Consider the following 17,934-nt stretch of genomic DNA (forward strand, 5'->3'; position numbering starts at 1 on the left):
CGTTCGAGAATCAAGTCCTGGCGAGGTCAGTAGAAGCATACTCAAATGAGACACATGTGCTGATTCTATCCAGTGCCAATTACTACCAAGCCGTGCCTCTGATTGTTATTTTCCATGATCCGTAAGCTCACCATATCCCGCCAAGTAGGGAATTGATTAACATAGAACAGGCCAGAAATCATGGGCTTGCCTCATCCAGTCACCAACAAACTTGAGGCCCATAACTGCTGGCTGGTATGTGCGACGGTCACCAGGCTCAACAGCGTATGCTAACAAGGGCAAGGCTGATTGCATGAAGAACTATATCGGATGGGCCGTCGGGAAAGGCTACGCTGTCATTGATGTCAATATTCCTAAGCACGTGACGATGGAGCCAGTAAGTAACATGGACTTTTCTAAATGTTCCTCGGGCTGATGACTTGGAGACTACCGGAAAGTATGAGGACGAAGATGAGAATCGGCCTTCGGCTACCGAGGAATTGGCTGGATATCTGTGGGACAACTACATTGAGTAAGTTTCGAAGACGGCTCCTCGTAAATGATGCAGCTGACTGTTCTAGACCCAATGAGGCAACTGAGATATTCTTCGTCGGCATCGGCAATGCCTTTTACGGAGTCGCGAATCTCTTGATCAACAGAGGTAGGATGACCTTAGAGAAATGGCTGAAGCAGCAGTTGACCAAGATAGACACTCTCTACAAACGCGTCAATGGCGTTATCTCCTTTGTCGCTGAAAATCCCGTTCGAGCAATAGCCTCCCACACTCAGGTCTGGCTCTCACGATGGTATAAAGATGTGAGTGTTGCCTTCTCCCGAGTAGCCCTATGCCGCTGTTTTATAGACTCGAAACTGATTGATTCGCGCAGAACTCACTTGTCTTTGTGTCCCATACGCATGGTGTTTGGAATAATGTGGAAACACGGCGTAAGCCGTCTAAGCGCTACGGACACCTGATCCAGTCGCCCAAGGCCGGACTCAGTGAGATGCTGATGCATCATAAAGACGAGGTCTTCAAGTGGATTGAAGAAAGAGCTGATGAAGCAGAAAGCGAAGAGGAGGAGACCAAGAGCAAGAGTAAAAGCAAGAGCCGGTCCCCGACGAAGGAAAAGCCGGCTGAGCTTCCTCCTGGGCCTGGATGAGCGGTGAATGCGATATTGGGGCATGTGTTGGTCTTGGGATAGTACATATCATACTAATGTTCTCTTTTCTTTTTTTATTCTTCCCCTCGGATTTGAAGGGAGCTTTGATCTCGAGGGTGTCTCACTCGATCCAGCACGCTGAACGCGGGATGCGACATAATGGAACGCCATCAAGGCAGTTTTCCTTGGAAAGCAATAGATCTATTAGCGTAAGATGATGTTTGCAGGTGTCTTGTTCCTCCACCATTTGATATTCAGGTCTCCGATCTCCACTGCACTACGACTGGGATGTTGCATGGAATCGCTAAGCTGCCCCAACAGCTACTCACGACACTGTCTCAGTCATAGAACAACACTTAATGTCAATCCTTACAAGTCAGATGATGACCTCAACTCCCAAACTAGGATAATGCAAAAGTCCCAAACGCTTTGAAAGAAAAGAAAGGAAAAAAACAGAAAAGAGAAAAGTAAAAAGAAACAACGAAAGCCCAGCCCTATACGAGCTCAGAACGCAGGTAAGGCTTCCCGAGGGGGACCACGGGTGACACCTCACCAACCAGCGCATGGCAGTCTTCGGTTCCCTGGTCAGTTCATCCAAAGTCCAACGCCAAACCCAACTTATTTTTAGATTCCTGGCAGGTCGTGATGATCTGATCCACTATTGACATGTTAGTCAGATGTAACTGTCTCAGTTGGAGCCCCGCGGGGTACATCATTCTTGTCATCGGCAGTTGAATCTAAACGAATCAGGCCGAGGGCGGTATTTCCTTCAGCAAATGATGCGCTTGCTCCTCGCTTACTGCCTTGGCAGGTCGAGTCCGACTGCTGTCCTGGTACTTTGCAGGTGACTGCTCTTGCATTGCTAGATCCTTCGATATACCATGACATGACCAACCGAGCCTGGGAAGTTGAGACATGCATGCTTAATGCCGTTTTGGAGAGGGATTGTTTGCTCATTGGAGGTCGGGGTCTACTTTGACCCCGGAATTTTAGTAATGAGACCTAATGGAGGACCAGGGGAATGAGGAGGCGAGTGGAGAAGTCGCGATGATTTTCAGGTTCGGTGGCCTTACGATGAGTGAAGAAGAATATGAGTGGATGGGACTCAACTCGTTCATGGTAATGTCTTGGATTGAAGGACGGATGGCCAGGTTAATTGCATGATTTCGCCGGATGGAGCGGATGATCCTGAGGTTTCAGGTGCGGTTCTTTGCTTTCGATCCACGATTCTCAACACGAGATGTCTCAGTCATGACTTGACTCGGGATGGCAATGCTCGCGGTGTTTGCCATCGCGAAGTATGTCATGGCACCAACAGAGGTAGCAGAGGAGCATCGAGCTCGCATGAGCTTCGAGCATGGCGAACCGTCATCTATAAGAACCCCCGTCGACCACCTTGACTCTCGCTCCATCTCCATCTTCACCATCACCATCACCATCACCACCACATCGAATTCAGACCAAGCATCCTAAGAACCAAAGTTAAACATGCACTTCACCACCCCTCTCCTCAGCCTCGCGGCCCTCATCCCCCTGGCCTCAGCCGTGGGCAATGCCGTCGTGACAAACAACTGCGCCGCCCCAGTCTACCTCTGGTCCGTCGGCGGCTCCGTCGGCCCCAAGCAGACCATCCAGCCGGGCAAGTCCTACTCGGAGGCCCTGCACCACGATCCCGCGTCCGGCGGCGTCGCGCTCAAGATCACCCGTACCGACAACGGCCTCTACGACGGCAGCCCCCAGCTCAACTACGCATATACCCTCGACGGCCAGACCGTCTGGTACGACGTGAGCGACGTCTTCGGTGACCCGTTCTCCGGCAGCGCTCTTGTCGTGAAGCCGGCTACAGGCACCTGCCCGTCTATTTGCTGGCCGAATGGCGTCTCGCCTGGTGGTAGCCAGGTCAAGAACTGCGGAGCGAATGGGGATATTGTCCTTACGCTTTGTGCGAAGAGTTGTTAGTCTGTTGAGTCTATTCTGGTTGGATCTGAGACGGGATTAGGACGAGTTGATTGTGGTGATTAATGAAAGTCTGTCTATGAGAGTTAGGACCCTTTCATCAAATAATGGATAATGTTTGAATAAAGTATATGCTCCTTCGGCGATGGTTCCCACTTTGATAGAACAGAGACCTATGTGTTCTCTCAAGAATTTTGGCATGGAGCTTGCGCATTGTTAACCATGAAGCAGACTATTTGGTTCCCTCAGTCTATGAAGGGGAGAAGGTACATCAGAAGGTTACTATGTGTGCCCTATCTGAAGGAAATCCTAGACGTCCCCGTTGCAGGTGGGAAGATTCTGTATATCTATCCCGTACGTTTAACATTCTAAACATTCACACTCGGGCCAAGGGCAACCTTCTCCATTGTAAACCCGCTTGGCGATATTCTATCCTCATACTCCACCACAAACACTGACGCCCCGGTATAGAACGCTTGGCCTTCAACCTGGACAATGACTGCATTGAGACTCCCACCATCTAGTCCATCAACAGTCACTTCCTCTACAATCTCAGCGCCGAAAGCTCCTGTCCCGAAATGGTTCGAGACCAAGGAGTTGTACGCCCAGCGCTGACCCAGAGACCTTACCCCCTTTGCATAAGCGAGCGCCATCCGTGCCGTCACACACGACCCCGTCGGCGATCGGTCGATCTGATTCTCTGCGAAATAGCACAGACCCGTCTCAGTGCCTTGCACACCACCCGGCTGAAATCCAAGCGCGGAGTCCACAACCATCACCGAATAGAGGAACGATAAGCGCTGATCGTGGGGATGCCGAACCGCAGCCTGAACCTCCGGCAGGCCCATGAGATACGGTTTGAGTTTCTGGATGCAGCGCGTCATTGCATCGAGGTCCAGATCCCGCAAACCGCCGCTGAAGCCGAGCTCGCTCGCCTGGACAATGGCGTAGAATGCGCCGCCGTAGCTGACGTCTAGCACGATGAAGTCTCTGCCCCTCAGCTCAGGCCATCGGATCGCTGGCGCGATGGGGACAGCCATCTGAATGCGTGTTGCAAACGCAGGCGTGGATAGGAACGTCACCGGCCGCGAGGGATCGGATTTTCCCCCATCTGCCGTGACGGGGACCGTCACTTGCACCAGGCCGCAGGGGGCGTGGATGTTCAGACTGACTGTCTGCGTGTCTGCTTCGAAGACGAGGTCCTCGCGGCGCGGGAATACAGAGTAGTCGTGCGTGTCGACGAGGAATCGACCCAGTGCGATTGTCGCGTGTCCGCACATGGTCGAGAACCCTTCGTTGTGGATGAAGAGGACCCCGATGTGGGCGGCTCCGGAAGAGACAAGCTCGGTCTCGGGGCGGATGATGGCGCCGTACATCCCGTTGTGGCCGCGGGGTTCGAGCATCAGTCGTTTGCGGATGTGGTCGTGCTGTTGTTTGGCCTGGTCTCGTTGCTCGAGAAGAGTCCCGGAGAGGGTTGGAAAGCCGGAGTAGATGATGCGGGTGGGCTCTCCGGTGGTGTGCATGTCGATGCAGCGGATGGGCTGGTTGGAGCCCATCTCCTGGAGAGATTGCGCTATATCCATGGCGATGATGGTCTGGTACTGTTATCTAGTGGGTGATGTTTGAACTCAGACTCTGTGGTGAAGGATGTACATGATGATGCAGGTTCTCCGCAGTCATCAGTTCAAGGTGGGGTATGCATTTATGCATTCTACCCTAACAAGTGCTCAATGTTGAGGAGCCACTAGCCGTTACCGTTGAATGGGCCCTTGGATCTATCCTTGAGTGAGTTTGATTAGGAACCTAGGTTGGTGTTGAGTCTCATTTATTCCCTTTGCTCAGATAAGCATATTGACTATACAGGGATCAGCCTCCGGTCTCTATATCAACTGTAGAAATGCAAACCTGGAGAAACATGTTTCAGAAACAGCTCCTGTGCTAATCAGATCTTAGATATGTATCCATGATACTTCTAGTGCTCCTAAGGATCACCCACTAAGTAATGCATTAATCCGTGCCTAATTACCTGTGTATATCGGAGGCATAAAACCCGAGGTCGTGCGAGTACGGGTGCGTTGCATAAGCCAAGTGTGTGTGTAACGTTTAAGCAAGCAATGCTAAACAGATAATTTCTGTATCTCTGTTCTCAGACATTGTTTTTCATAGGAAGCACATGAGCATATAACCGACTGTAGAACTGGAATCCTTGACTGAGTGTACGTATGGTCTCTGGATCTCCAGCTTCCTTAGGCAAGGAAACATAGCCCTCGTAAGAGGGTAACCACTTATGTATATGTTAGAAAGGTCCAGTATACTATCAGAATAAACCAAGGCTATGTTTTCTTATAACAGAAACTATACCATCAGCTATCAATATTATATTCCCCAGCCCCTATTGGCATAGTTCTGAAAATCTTCTGCCATACGTTAGGTGTATTGAGAGGCATAGTGCGTCCACAGAAACACACATATGATTCCAAGCCGACTGATTCTTCCAGTGGACTAGATATGTCTCAGACCCTTCACTCTCCCCTGATGATCAACAATGCAACATTCCTGAGGATGGCGGAGGAGTGAGCTCACAACTGGTTCACCGCCTGCTTGCCCGAGGCATCATGCCTCACCGCCTCCTTGAATGGGCTGTGTCTCGCGTCAACTCTCATCATCATCCCTCATCATCCTAATCAACCTGGAATTTTATCACCTGCATATGTGATTTTCATCATAAATTTATTCTCCGTTTTCTATTTCTTACGGATGTCTGATTTCTTCGATTTCAATTACTTTCCATAACTACATGTACATATCGCCTCTTTTTTTTCCGTTCATGAATTTCTCTGTGCTGTCCCTCCTTCCTCCAGATCTTGTCCTTGCGTAATCGCGCAATAGTCCAGTACTTAGCTCCGGGGCCACTGTTTAAACTCCGCCAGCAATTTGCCTAGCGGCTTTTCCCTTGGGCGACCCTCGCGCATCGCATGCCTCCAAGGTTCTCTCCATCTCTCCGCCTGTGGAACTCTCGAGGTTTCCTCTATTTCAATCCTGGTCATCTTCGCTCATTCTCACTCGCGCCTTCTATCGCCTCTGCGGCGATTGCCCCTCATTTCTCCTCGTCGCCACGTCGTCGCTTGAATTGCCCTCAGTCTCTGCTGTCACGCTGTTGGTCTCGTCACTCCCTTCCCCGGTCTACTTTCGCTCCTTTCTCAGCTGCAGCCGTCACCATGGGCTCCATCCAACGCATTACGGAGCATTTGGAAAAGCCAGAGCTCGATGATCGCTCCTATCGAGTTATTCGCTTGGCCAACAAATTGGAGGCGCTCTTAGTCCATGATCCTGAAACGGACAAGGCTAGCGCATCCGTCAATGTCAATGTGGGAAATTTTTCAGATGCAGATGATATGCCAGGAATGGCTCATGCTGTAGAGCATTTGCTCTTCATGGGAACGAAAAAGGTAGGTTGCAAATAAACATGTCGAACATCAGGTTTCGTTTGATGAAGTTCAAATGACTAACCTTGCCGCGCTCCTGATAGTTTCCGAAAGAAAATGCCTACAATCAATATCTTGCCTCACATTCTGGCTCGTCGAATGCATACACAGCAGCTACGGAGACGAATTATTTTTTTGAGGTCTCTGCTACGGCCGACTCAGGGGATGGACAGCCCAACAGCACGCTCAATGGCACTACAAATGGCGCAACTAATGGCACAACTAACGGTACGACCAACGGAACAACCAATGGAACAACCAACGGCGCCCATGCGTTAGCGGAGTCAGACCCTTCCGAGCCCCCGTCCCCTCTGTATGGAGCGCTCGATCGCTTCGCACAGTTCTTTGTGTCTCCCCTTTTTTTGGAGTCTACTCTGGATCGCGAGCTGCGGGCGGTGGATTCGGAGAACAAGAAGAACCTCCAGAGTGATTTATGGCGTTTGATGCAGTTGAACAAATCATTGTCCAACCCCGCCCACCCTTATCACCACTTCTCGACCGGTAACCTCAAGACCTTGAAGGAGGACCCTCAGCAACGCGGCTTAGAAGTCCGCAGCGAATTTATTAAGTTCTACCAGAAGCACTATTCAGCGAACCGAATGAGATTATGTGTGCTCGGGCGAGAGTCTTTGGATGAGCTTGAGAAATGGGTCGAAGAGCTGTTCTCCGAAGTGGAGAACAAGGACTTGCCGCAGAATCGATGGGACGATGTTCAACCCTGGAGGGACGAGGATTTGGGCATTCAAATCTTCGCTAAGCCCGTCATGGATACCCGCTCCTTGGACATCTACTTCCCGTTCATGGATGAGGAAACCCTCTACGAGTCTCAGCCAAGTCGGTATATCAGTCACCTGATTGGCCACGAAGGACCTGGCAGCATTTTGGCCTATATCAAGGCGAAGGGATGGGCTAACGGCTTGTCTGCCGGCGTCATGCCCATCTGTCCCGGAGCAGCCGCTTTCACCATCTCGATTCGATTGACAAAAGAGGGACTGCAGCAGTACCGAGAGGTAGCCAAGGTCGTCTTCCAGTATATTGCGATGCTGCAGGAAAGGGAGCCGCAGCAGTGGGTTTTCGATGAGATGAAGAACTTAGCCGAGGTTGAATTCCGCTTCAAACAGAAATCCCCCGCCAGCCGATTCACCAGTCGACTGAGCAGCGTCATGCAGAAGCCCCTTCCCAGGGAATGGCTTCTCAGTGGTTCCCTCCTGCGCAAGTTCGACCCCGACCTTATCAAGAAGGCTTTGTCATACCTTCGGCCTGACAACTTCCGGCTGATCGTTGTCTCTCAGGAGTATCCAGGAGACTGGGACTCCAAGGAGAAGTGGTACGGTACCGAGTACAAAGTGGGCAAGATACCCCAGGACTTCATGGCCGATATCCGCAAAGCCTTGGACACCACTCCAGAGACTAGACTGTCTGAACTTCATATGCCCCACAAGAACGAGTTCGTCCCAACTAGACTCTCAGTGGAGAAGAAAGAAGTAGCAGAGCCAGCAAAGACGCCCAAACTCATTCGTCATGATGACCATGTGCGCCTCTGGTTCAAGAAGGATGACCGTTTCTGGGTACCCAAAGGCACCGTTCATATTACGCTCAGAAACCCCCTGGCGTGGGCCACCCCTGCGAACTTGGTGAAGGCGAAGCTGTATTGTGAACTTGTCAAGGATGCTTTGGTGGAATACTCGTACGATGCTGAACTGGCTGGGCTTGACTATCACCTCTCTGCCAGTGTCTTTGGATTGGACGTGTCTGTTGGAGGGTACAACGACAAGATGGCTGTTCTGCTGGAAAAAGTGTTTACGAGCATGCGCGACTTGGTTGTTAATCCGAATCGCTTCCACATCATAAAGGAACGCTTGTCTCGGGGATATCGCAATGCAGAGTATCAACAGCCGTTCTACCAGGTCGGTGATTATACCAGATATCTGACCTCTGAGAAGACATGGATCAACGAACAATACGCGGCTGAATTAGAGCATATCGAACCGGAGGATATCTCGAACTTCTTCCCGCAGCTACTCAGCCAGAATCATATCGAGGTCCTTGCGCATGGCAACCTGTACAAGGAGGATGCCCTTAAGATGACGGACTTGGTGGAAAACATTCTGCAAAGCCGCCCTCTGCCCCAGTCACAATGGCACGTGAGGCGGAACATTATCATCCCTCCTGGAAGCAATTATGTCTATGAACGCACGCTCCGAGACCCCGCCAATATCAACCATTGCATTGAGTATTATGTTTACGTTGGAAGTATCACGGATGACATGCTTCGAGCAAAGCTTCTGCTGTTTGCGCAGATGACAGATGAACCCGCCTTTGACCAACTTCGAAGCAAGGAGCAGCTTGGATACGTTGTTTGGAGTGGTGCACGCTATTCCGCTACGACCATTGGTTATCGAGTCATTATCCAGAGTGAGCGTACGGCCGAGTATCTTGAGTCGCGTATCGATAACTTCCTCATTCAGACAGGAGAGACATTGGAAAATATGTCCGAGAAGGATTTCGAGGGTCACAAACGAAGCGTGATCAACAAGAGACTGGAGAAACTGAAGAATCTGAGCTCCGAGACATCGCGGTTCTGGAGTCACATCGGCTCGGAATATTTCGATTTCTTACAGAATGAAAGCGATGCGGCCAATGTCAGGGGTCTGACTAAGGCTGATATTGTGGACTTCTATAAGCAGCTTATTGACCCTCGCTCACCCACCCGCGGTAAACTTTCGATCTATCTTAATGCTCAAGGGGGTGCGCACGCCAAAGTCGAAGGCAAAGACCAGCTCTCACGGCTGGTGTCACTTCTTGGAAAGCAAGTGGAGAGCGCTGGCTTTGCCGTGGATACGAGCCGCCTGAGCTCCGTATTTGAGAGCGCTGATCTCTCTGCTAGTGACGCAGATCAGATTCTCGCCGTTCTGAAGAAGTTCTTGCTGTCTGAGATGAGCTTATCAGAGCAGCAGACAGCACCGGTGCTTGAGCAAGCGCGACAGAACATTGGTCTGCATGCCAAGCAACTTGGCATTGAAACTACCGACAAGGATTCCAAGCCTGTGACTAATGGTGTTGGCAAGTCCAAGACTGATCGAAAGGTGACCTACATTACCAACGTGCCTGAGTTCAAGGCACGCATGGTTATGAGCGCTGGACCCATCGCGGTCACAGATATTTCCGAGTTTGAGGATTTCGACGCCAAGCTTTGATATCTGCGGAAGTATATCCTCAGGTGTTTGTCATAGATGTGGTTTAATTCAACCTAGAAGCATTTGCTGGGTATGTCGCATACGGTTGGAGGTCGGCATTTCGGGGGTTCATGGTGCTTCCAGGTTTGATAGATGCAACTAAGAGTTGGGCAACTGTATCAGAAATATACTATTCAATTTCAGATTGCTAGACTAAGTGAAGTTAGTCCCATGAGATTTGGGTTAGCGTATCCTAATTGTAACTTCCCATGCTCTCCCAGTAGCAGGGCTTGATCGACCTCGACCGCCCCCCTGACCTATCTGCCACCCACGGAGAGTTCTTCTGGATGCTTCTATGTCGGTCCTTCATTACAAATCAAGATCATACGGCTAGCAAGCAGTACAGAAGCAAATTAATCAGCTAGTGATGATGTCAAATTGATCAATAATGAGTCCATATACAACTCGGAATTCGGATGTAAGAAGCTGCTCGAAGTATCAAGGACGTTGATTGGGTCCATCGTATAGGCAAGGTACCTACGTCGCCACCTTATAATCAGTAGTACGTACTGCAGCTTATCCTAAGCATTTAGGTAAAAATAGATGGACCCCGTAGAGGCGCAGATCGTGCGGTGATTGGCGGAGTCGTATTCAAGGTTGATTTCAAATCCGATTACCTCTCGTATTTCTGTATTATTGATTATTTCTATCACCTTCTTCCGTTCCAAACCACTACGATTGGTTGTTTCGTGTACAATGGCTTCATCTCTTGTAGTCAAATTGACGATTCAGGCTCTTGATGTATGGAGATAACGCTTGATCAACGGACTTTACTCTTGGATAACGTCCAAACTATCAACCAGCTCTGGCCATCGAGCGATGTATAAATACTAAGCAGACTGACCTTTTCCATATAGATTCAATCCAGTAACATCAACAGCTTCTTCTTTTTTAATTCAGGCATTCCTCTGACCGTAATACACAATGGCCAAATCTCACGCCCAGATAATCTTTGGCGGTGGTACACTTGGTACTACACCTGAGTGGTCCACTCCGGAGAAGGTGGAAGAGTTCCTTCAAGTCCTAGAACGGAACAACGTTAAGACTATCGACACGGCACAGATCTACGGCGCAAGCGAGGAACTGCTGGGACAAACCAAAGCCGCGAAGCGCTTCGTCATTGACACCAAGTTCGGTGGTGGCTTTGTCCCCGGAAACGCTACCAAAGACAATGTGATCAAAATCGGGAACGAGAGTCTGAAAAAGTTGGACGCGGATAGTGTAAGCTCTCTTCCATGTCTCATCTGACTTCCATTGCACGGACTCACCATGATCATAGGTGAACGTGTACTATATTCACGCGCCGGATCGCCAGACCCCGCTTGAGGAGACCCTCGCGGGCATCAACGAGCTCCACAAGGCAGGGAAATTCAGACACTTCGGCCTGTCAAATTTCCGCCCGGACGAGGTGCAGGAAGTTGTCCGCATCGCCAAGGAGAAGGGCTATGTCCTCCCTTCCGTCTACCAGGGCAACTACAACGCTGTAGCCCGCCGCACCGAGACGGAGTTACTGCCCGTCCTGCGGGAAAACAACATCCGCTTCTATGCGTACAGCCCCATTGCCGGTGGCTTCCTGACTAAGACGAAAGAGCAGCTCGTCGCTGGCGGCGAGGGACGCTGGGATCCAAACAGCGTATTTGGTCAGATCTATCATAAGCTGTACAATAAGCCTGCAATGCTGGAGGCGCTGGATGACTGGGCTGAGATTGCGGCGTCGGAGGGAGTCACCAAGGCGGAGCTGGCCTATCGGTGGATCTTCTTCCATTCGCATATTCGCGAGGATCTAGGGGATGCGGTCATAGTCGGAGCGTCTAAGATCAGTCAGTTTGAGGAGACGGTCGCGGCGATTCAGAGGGGTCCTCTGAGCGCAAATGCCGTGAAGCGGATCGATGCTATCTGGGAGAAGATCAAGGATGTGGCTATCTTCGACAACTTTAATGCGTGATGATGGCAGGCGGGCGAATAGTTGACTTGCAACCCCTCGATTCTATTGACTCTTTGCACTTACTATACTATGTATCTCTTTCTTCTTCTCTTGGGAAGGATCCATACTGTACACTGGAGGCTGGACTAGCATGCTCTAGTAATAGAAAACCTTGAATGGAATGATTCAATCCAACCCATATTCGTAAGACTGTCCTGTAGCATAGTGTCTTTCCTGATTCGTCAATATCATCATATCATCTTTGATCCTCTACAGCGCCGTTTGTTAGAAGTGACAGGATAGCTGCCAATCTCGCGGACATCCCTCGATATAAAAGGCATCTCTTGAAATATACCAAGGGCAAATCTGGTTCAGTGGTCGACATCGAAATCTGTTGTCACGTCGTTACACCTAAGCAACACCCGGAATCCGGCCGAACGTTTTCGCGGGGCAGCTCCGATCTGCGACATAACAGAGCTTCGACATGCGACAAGCAAGCTACATATAAACACCTCCAATTCCAAGGAACTTCTTGCCTCTGGACCACAGAAAACAAGTTTGGATTCTATTAGAATATACCTCATTCAGAATGTCAACGACTACAGCAACGTCGATGCAAAGCTCTCATCCGTGAGTTCTGGCTTGGACCCTGCCCTCTTTACACCTTGGGGTTCTATTGCCTGTCTTCCTTTTGCGCTCGTTATTTATACTGATTGTATGACTCCTATCAGACCTATCATTCCCAAAGACTTCTCCGCACAGCAACCCAAGACTATCCGTTTATACCCCCTTTCTAATTACACATTCGGCACCAAGGAGACACAACCCGAAGAGGATCCCTCAGTCCTAGCTCGTTTAAAGCGTCTGGAGGAACACTACGAGAAACATGGCATGCGACGGACCTGCGAGGGTGTCCTTGTCTGCCACGAGCACAACCACCCTCATGTTCTGATGCTGCAGATCGCAAACGCATTCTTCAAGTTGTACGTCGTGCTAGGTTTCGAGCTGGACTAGTCTCGCGAGCCAACCCGAACCTCTTACCCAAACTCAGCGAACGAACTCAAACTAATGCTCCGCGTGCTAAAGACCAGGTGACTACCTTCACTTCGAGGATGACGAGGTTGAAGGATTCAAGAAGCGACTGAACGAGCGTCTGGCGCCCGTGGGATCCCAATTCTCAGGTGAAGGCGTCAATGAAGACTGGGAGATTGGCGATACGCTTGCGCAGTGGTGGCGGCCGAATTTCGAGACCTTTATGTATCCTTTTCTCCCGGGACACGTAACGCGGCCTAAGGAGTGTAAGAAGTTGTACTTCATTCAGCTCCCTAAGAAGAGTAAGTTTGCGCGTTTCACTAGGTCTTTCCGACTCTTTAGGAGAGTTCTAACCAACCGCAACATGATAGAGGTCCTCTCGGTCCCGAAGAACATGAAGCTGCTCGCCGTGCCGTTATTCGAGCTGTACGACAATACGGCGCGTTACGGCCCGCAACTCTCAGCCATTCCCCATCTGCTATCCCGCTATAACTTTGAGTTCGTCGATGAGAACGACAATGTTGTCGCAGCCACACCGGGGGCGCCTCTGCCCGAGCAACAGATCCCGCGGACCAAGGTTCTCGCAGGCGAAACCAACGACGGGCAGGACGCCGGTATGACGGACTACACTGAAGGTGGGGAGAATGGAGGGGAGAACGCGCAGTGATAGCATTAAAGGCCTTCAAGGGTCCTGCAATCCAGTGAATGATCCGGTATGTCGGCATGATATCTTTCTGGCTCCATTTGTCTTTTGCCCATCAAGTGTAGAAACTAATTGGATCACAGCATTGATACTACCCCGCCTAGTAACTCCCATCTAGCTTTGCCATCAAAGATAGATATGATTTCTTACTGTACATGGTCGGCGTTCTACGGAGCGAATGTATGCCTTGTTTATTCCTGCTTCTTCCTTCCCTGGGTATTATGGATAATTTGCATTTCGAGCATCAATTGATGGATTTTGAGGGTATCCTTTAGAAGTCAAAATCAGGTTTGTCAGTGAATTATAGGTGCTGGTATCCAAAGCTGGATGAGACCCCGAGTAGCTTCGGCCAAGTCGCCTCGTACGTTCTAGCACCACGTGGAAAGTGCCTCACTACATAGTGGTCAAGGTTGGACGGCATAGGTACTGTTGCATCGCATACGCGCGGCAAGTCAATTTCCTCGAGTCTCGGCTTCATGTGCTCCACCGCTCGTACATGGTCATGAGGACTGCTGGAATTCATATGCCGACGCTATATACTTTAGACAGCACGACTCAGCCTGCGCCATGCATGCTTTGTGACGACACCTCGTATAAGACAATCTAAGACAATCCATATGGTTGGCCCTTCCCCTGCAGCAAACACAAGCAACGAGGAATCTTCCACCATTCAGTTGCTATGGACCATCCACACCGCCAGCGTGATTCCTCAATACCACCGGGTAGGATGACTTGGCCCGGAACTTGGCGTGAGCCATTTCTTGCTAGCCGCCAGCCATCTTTTCTCATCACTTGTCACCGCTAGAGAGCCAGGAATGGAGTCTATGATTGATTCCTCTTGCCGGAGTCCGGCCACCGATGAACTATATTCCTTGGAAAACAACAATTAGACCAATCAGCCCCACGTCGTCAAGCCTGGCTTACTGATCTTCCCGTTCTTCACACCTTTCTAGTCTTCGGAACGTCTGGGGCTTCTGCAGACTGCGGGGATTATCCCGGGATTGGTGGGGAGCATCACACGCTACTTTAGCACCCTGGCATACGGAGTAGTATCCAGTACTTTTCTTTTTTTTCATGGCTGGCGACGGGCCAACATCCTGTTCGAGTCAGCGAGGAATGGGGAAATCGCCCGGAATGTGTCAGCTTGGCCGCAGAGGAGCGTTGGGCCTTGTTTACAATGAGGCCGGTTGGTTGACGGCTGACTGGGCCTATCTACCCCGCCCTGGATTGCTCGCGAGAAATGCCCTCAGCTGACGAGCAAGGCGGGATGAACATTGGAGAGTGGAGAGTGCGACTATTGAGTCGCTATGGGGGCTTTGGCTGGGTATAAATTCTCCGCATTCCTGCAGACCGCTGAGGATGAGGATCCAGGTCTCGTGTCGTCTTCTGGGGGCTTATCGCGCAGAGTCTGCCTGCGTTTTCTCTGAAAGGGTTGTCTTGAGTATAGACTAGGCATCATGGTCCAGTTTAAGTCTGTCTGTACGCTGGCTGTTGCGGCATTCGCTGCGCTGGGTGCTGCCGCGCCAGCAAGGTTGGCGGAGCGAGGTATGTCCCACGCTTTTTACGATTGGATTATGTGTGGTGCTAACTACCAAGTAGCTGTGTCCTCGTCGGTGCTGCAAAACCTGTCATTGTTTGCGCAATACTCTGCTGCCTCTTATTGTACCAACAACATCAATTCCACGGGTACCAAGTTGACGTGCTCTTCTGGAAACTGTCCGCTGGTTGAGGCCGCCAACACTAAGACCCTTTCGGAGTTCTACGAGTAGGTCGATCCCATGCATGAGTAGCTCGCATATCTAACAGAGTTGATAGTGACTCCGCGTATGGAGACGTGGCAGGCTTCTTGGTTGCAGACACCACCAACAAGCTACTTGTGGTCTCTTTCAGAGGAAGTCGCACGATAGACACCTGGGTGGCGAACCTGGACTTTGGTCTGGACAGTCTCAGTGATGTCTGCAGCGGATGCGCGGTACACGGGGGATTCTGGAAGTCCTGGGAAGTCGTTGCCAATGCACTAACGACCGAGCTCAACTCTGCCCTTGCAACTTACAGTGGCTATACCGTTGTCTTTACTGGACATAGCTTCGGCGCTGCCCTTGCAACACTGGGGGCTGCTACGTTGCGGAAAGCTGGGATTCCTGTTCAGCTGGTAAGTCATCCCTTGTCAATCAGGTAAGGGCGTAATGGGACTAATTGATTGTGAAGTATGGTTACGGATCCCCCCGTGTTGGAAACAAGGCCTTGGCAACATTCATCACCGGACAGGGTTCCAACTACCGTGTCACACACACAAACGATATTGTCCCCAGACTCCCGCCCCGAGTCTTTGGCTTCAGCCACATCAGCCCAGAGTACTGGATCACGAGCGGTGACGACGCTCCTGTCACGGCGTCTGATGTCACGGTCGTCCAGGGAATCGACTCAAGTGGTGGAAATGCGGGAGAGGATTCTACCAGCATTGAGGCCCATAACTGGTATATCGGCCATATTGATGGTTGTCAATAATCGCAGTATATAACAGCTTTTGGATATATAAAAGGGCCAACATAGCTTAGGCTTGGACTCATGAACGAGGAATGAATTGATGACTTATTTCCTGCAAAGCAACCATTTCTATACTGGGGTTTATGTCAGTTGGTAGGAATAAACTGTACACATCTCTGGCTCCACATAGTGGACAGGTGTGGTTCTGGGGGAAGTTTGTTTGGTTTGGACTTGGACACCTGGAGTTTATCCCCAGCTTCATCCACTTGATCTGATCATCGGCTGGTGGAAGCTGGCTCGACGGAGTGCATACTTACTAAATGCTCATTTGCTTGAATATAATATTAATTCTGCCATGATTAACGACCAGTAGCGCGCAATCCTTTCGAACGTCTTTACGCAATTGAATCCACCCTTACAACCCTGTGCCACTCCGCCAGAGAGCCGACTCTGCGCATTTTCAACATCTGTTCAACACGCCGCGATGGTCGCTGCTCCATGCTGCTGATACTTTTCTCTCATCAGTAATAGCGGAATTGCTTTAAAGCCCCCACTCTCGGGTTTTCACCTGCGTCTACAACCATGCTGTTCTTCGGCGGCGGAGTCCAGAGCCCGCGCCGTCGCAATAAGGAAAAGGCGATCTTCTTCACAATTGTCATCATCTACGCTCTATATTTTCTCTTCTTTGCAAAAAGCTCCACGGACCGAGAGTCAGCGGTCTCGGCTCATCATCCGGTACACGATGAAGCGGCGAACCGGGACTCGCGTTCGGGGCAGGCATCCCCGTCGCACGACACCAAGAGAATCGAGAGAGATATGGTGGTCGCAAGCATGAAGAGCGATAATACCTCATGGTTGTTCGAGAATTTCCCGGACTGGCATAAGAGCGTCTACGTGGTCGACGATAAGAATGCGGAGTTGACCGTGGCGCAGAACAAAGGACGGGAGTCTATGGTATATTTGACGTATGTGGTTTGCTCTGGTTTGTTATCCTTTGCGCGGAGGCTAGTACTGATTGCAGAGGATAGATACATAATTGATAATTATGACCGTCTGCCGGACGTGATGCTTTTCATCCACTCGCAGCGCTTTCAATGGCACAACGACGATCCCTACTACGATGGAGTTCCCATGCTCCGTCGTTTCCAAGTGCCTTATCTCCAAAAGCAAGGCTATGTCAATCTGCGCTGTGCGTGGACTCTCGGATGTCCGGCGGAGATCCACCCGCACACCGATACGCACCGTGACGACGTGCATGCGGGGGAGTATTTCAAGAACGGCTTCATGGAGCTGTTTCCTGGTGCTGATGTACCGGACGAGGTTGGAGTATCATGCTGCGCGCAGTTTGGAGTCACAAGCTGGAAGGTCCGCCAACGGCCCAAGAGTGACTATGTGCGGTTCAGGAAGTGGTTGTCGGAGACGCCCCTCAAGGATGACCTAAGTGGACGGATTATGGAGTACTCGTGGCATAGTATGTTTCCGACCCCCGGCCCCTGCGTCACAGTGTCTTTGAAGAGCAATGCGGTGCTAACAGCCATCAGTGATCTTTGGCCAGGGACCAGTGCACTGCCCCACGGCGGAAGAATGCTATTGCAAGGTGTTCGGTTTATGCGATTTGACATGTCCGAATGAGAGGGAATGCGCTGGGCGCTATGTGCTGCCGCCGTATTCAACTCTTCCACAGGGTTGGCCGTACATTGGTTGGAAGGGCCAGCAGCAAGATCCCAGTACAGGCCTTCCAGAGACCTAAGCTTAGATTTGCTACTGCAATCTCAGTTAGCTCCGGACCTGCGTCGAGTACCTGTGCTCTTGAGAAGCAGACTTCGCCGTACTGCCATGACTGGCGGCTAAGAAGCGCCTGCATTGCCTGAGAGCAAGAGCCTGACTTTGGTTCATTCTGGTTGTACTGCAAGCTGGTTCAAAATGGACGTGCCAGTCTAGGTCAACCAATGGAACGTCCTCGAGCTTCTAG

The 17,934-nt window shown here is 50.7% G+C and overlaps 7 protein-coding genes across 7 annotated transcripts; 6 read left to right on the plus strand and 1 right to left on the minus strand.

Annotated features, from left to right (window-relative positions):
• Positions 1 to 2,627: 2,627 nt before the first annotated feature.
• Positions 2,628 to 3,098, plus strand: ALT_6124 (putative BYS1 domain protein; the record flags this gene model as incomplete). Its single annotated transcript, XM_033555620.1, has 1 exon — positions 2,628 to 3,098. One exon carries the CDS (start codon positions 2,628 to 2,630, stop codon positions 3,096 to 3,098), a length of 471 nt encoding a protein of 156 aa, XP_033411511.1.
• A 365-nt stretch (positions 3,099 to 3,463) lies between these two features.
• On the minus strand, positions 3,464 to 4,678 carry ALT_6125 (putative proline racemase; the record flags this gene model as incomplete). Its single annotated transcript, XM_033555619.1, has 1 exon — positions 3,464 to 4,678. The coding sequence occupies one exon, from the start codon at positions 4,676 to 4,678 to the stop codon at positions 3,464 to 3,466; it is 1,215 nt and encodes a 404-aa protein (XP_033411510.1).
• A 1,635-nt stretch (positions 4,679 to 6,313) lies between these two features.
• Positions 6,314 to 9,777, plus strand: ALT_6126 (A-factor-processing enzyme; the record flags this gene model as incomplete). Its single annotated transcript, XM_033555618.2, has 2 exons — positions 6,314 to 6,544; positions 6,625 to 9,777. The coding sequence occupies 2 exons, from the start codon at positions 6,314 to 6,316 to the stop codon at positions 9,775 to 9,777; spliced, it is 3,384 nt and encodes a 1,127-aa protein (XP_033411509.2).
• A 963-nt stretch (positions 9,778 to 10,740) lies between these two features.
• On the plus strand, positions 10,741 to 11,761 carry ALT_6127 (aldo/keto reductase family protein; the record flags this gene model as incomplete). The annotated part of the gene is made up of 2 exons (XM_033555617.1): positions 10,741 to 11,037; positions 11,096 to 11,761. The coding sequence occupies 2 exons, from the start codon at positions 10,741 to 10,743 to the stop codon at positions 11,759 to 11,761; spliced, it is 963 nt and encodes a 320-aa protein (XP_033411508.1).
• Positions 11,762 to 12,329: 568 nt separating this feature from the next.
• On the plus strand, positions 12,330 to 13,439 carry ALT_6128 (cleavage and polyadenylation specificity factor subunit 5; the record flags this gene model as incomplete). The annotated part of the gene is made up of 4 exons (XM_033555616.2): positions 12,330 to 12,370; positions 12,472 to 12,723; positions 12,827 to 13,074; positions 13,144 to 13,439. 4 exons carry the CDS (start codon positions 12,330 to 12,332, stop codon positions 13,437 to 13,439), a joined length of 837 nt encoding a protein of 278 aa, XP_033411507.2.
• A 1,493-nt stretch (positions 13,440 to 14,932) lies between these two features.
• ALT_6129 (lipase family protein) lies at positions 14,933 to 15,983 on the plus strand (the record flags this gene model as incomplete). Its single annotated transcript, XM_033555615.1, has 4 exons — positions 14,933 to 15,020; positions 15,075 to 15,240; positions 15,291 to 15,627; positions 15,684 to 15,983. 4 exons carry the CDS (start codon positions 14,933 to 14,935, stop codon positions 15,981 to 15,983), a joined length of 891 nt encoding a protein of 296 aa, XP_033411506.1.
• Positions 15,984 to 16,544: 561 nt separating this feature from the next.
• On the plus strand, positions 16,545 to 17,712 carry ALT_6130 (DUF3431 domain-containing protein; the record flags this gene model as incomplete). Its single annotated transcript, XM_033555614.2, has 3 exons — positions 16,545 to 16,927; positions 16,991 to 17,433; positions 17,504 to 17,712. 3 exons carry the CDS (start codon positions 16,545 to 16,547, stop codon positions 17,710 to 17,712), a joined length of 1,035 nt encoding a protein of 344 aa, XP_033411505.2.
• Between the last annotated feature and the right edge of the window lie 222 nt (positions 17,713 to 17,934).

Source organism: Aspergillus lentulus, assembly GCF_001445615.1.
Source record: "Aspergillus lentulus DNA, contig: Alt12, strain: IFM 54703, whole genome shotgun sequence".
NCBI classification, from domain to species: Eukaryota; Fungi; Ascomycota; class Eurotiomycetes; order Eurotiales; family Aspergillaceae; genus Aspergillus; species Aspergillus lentulus.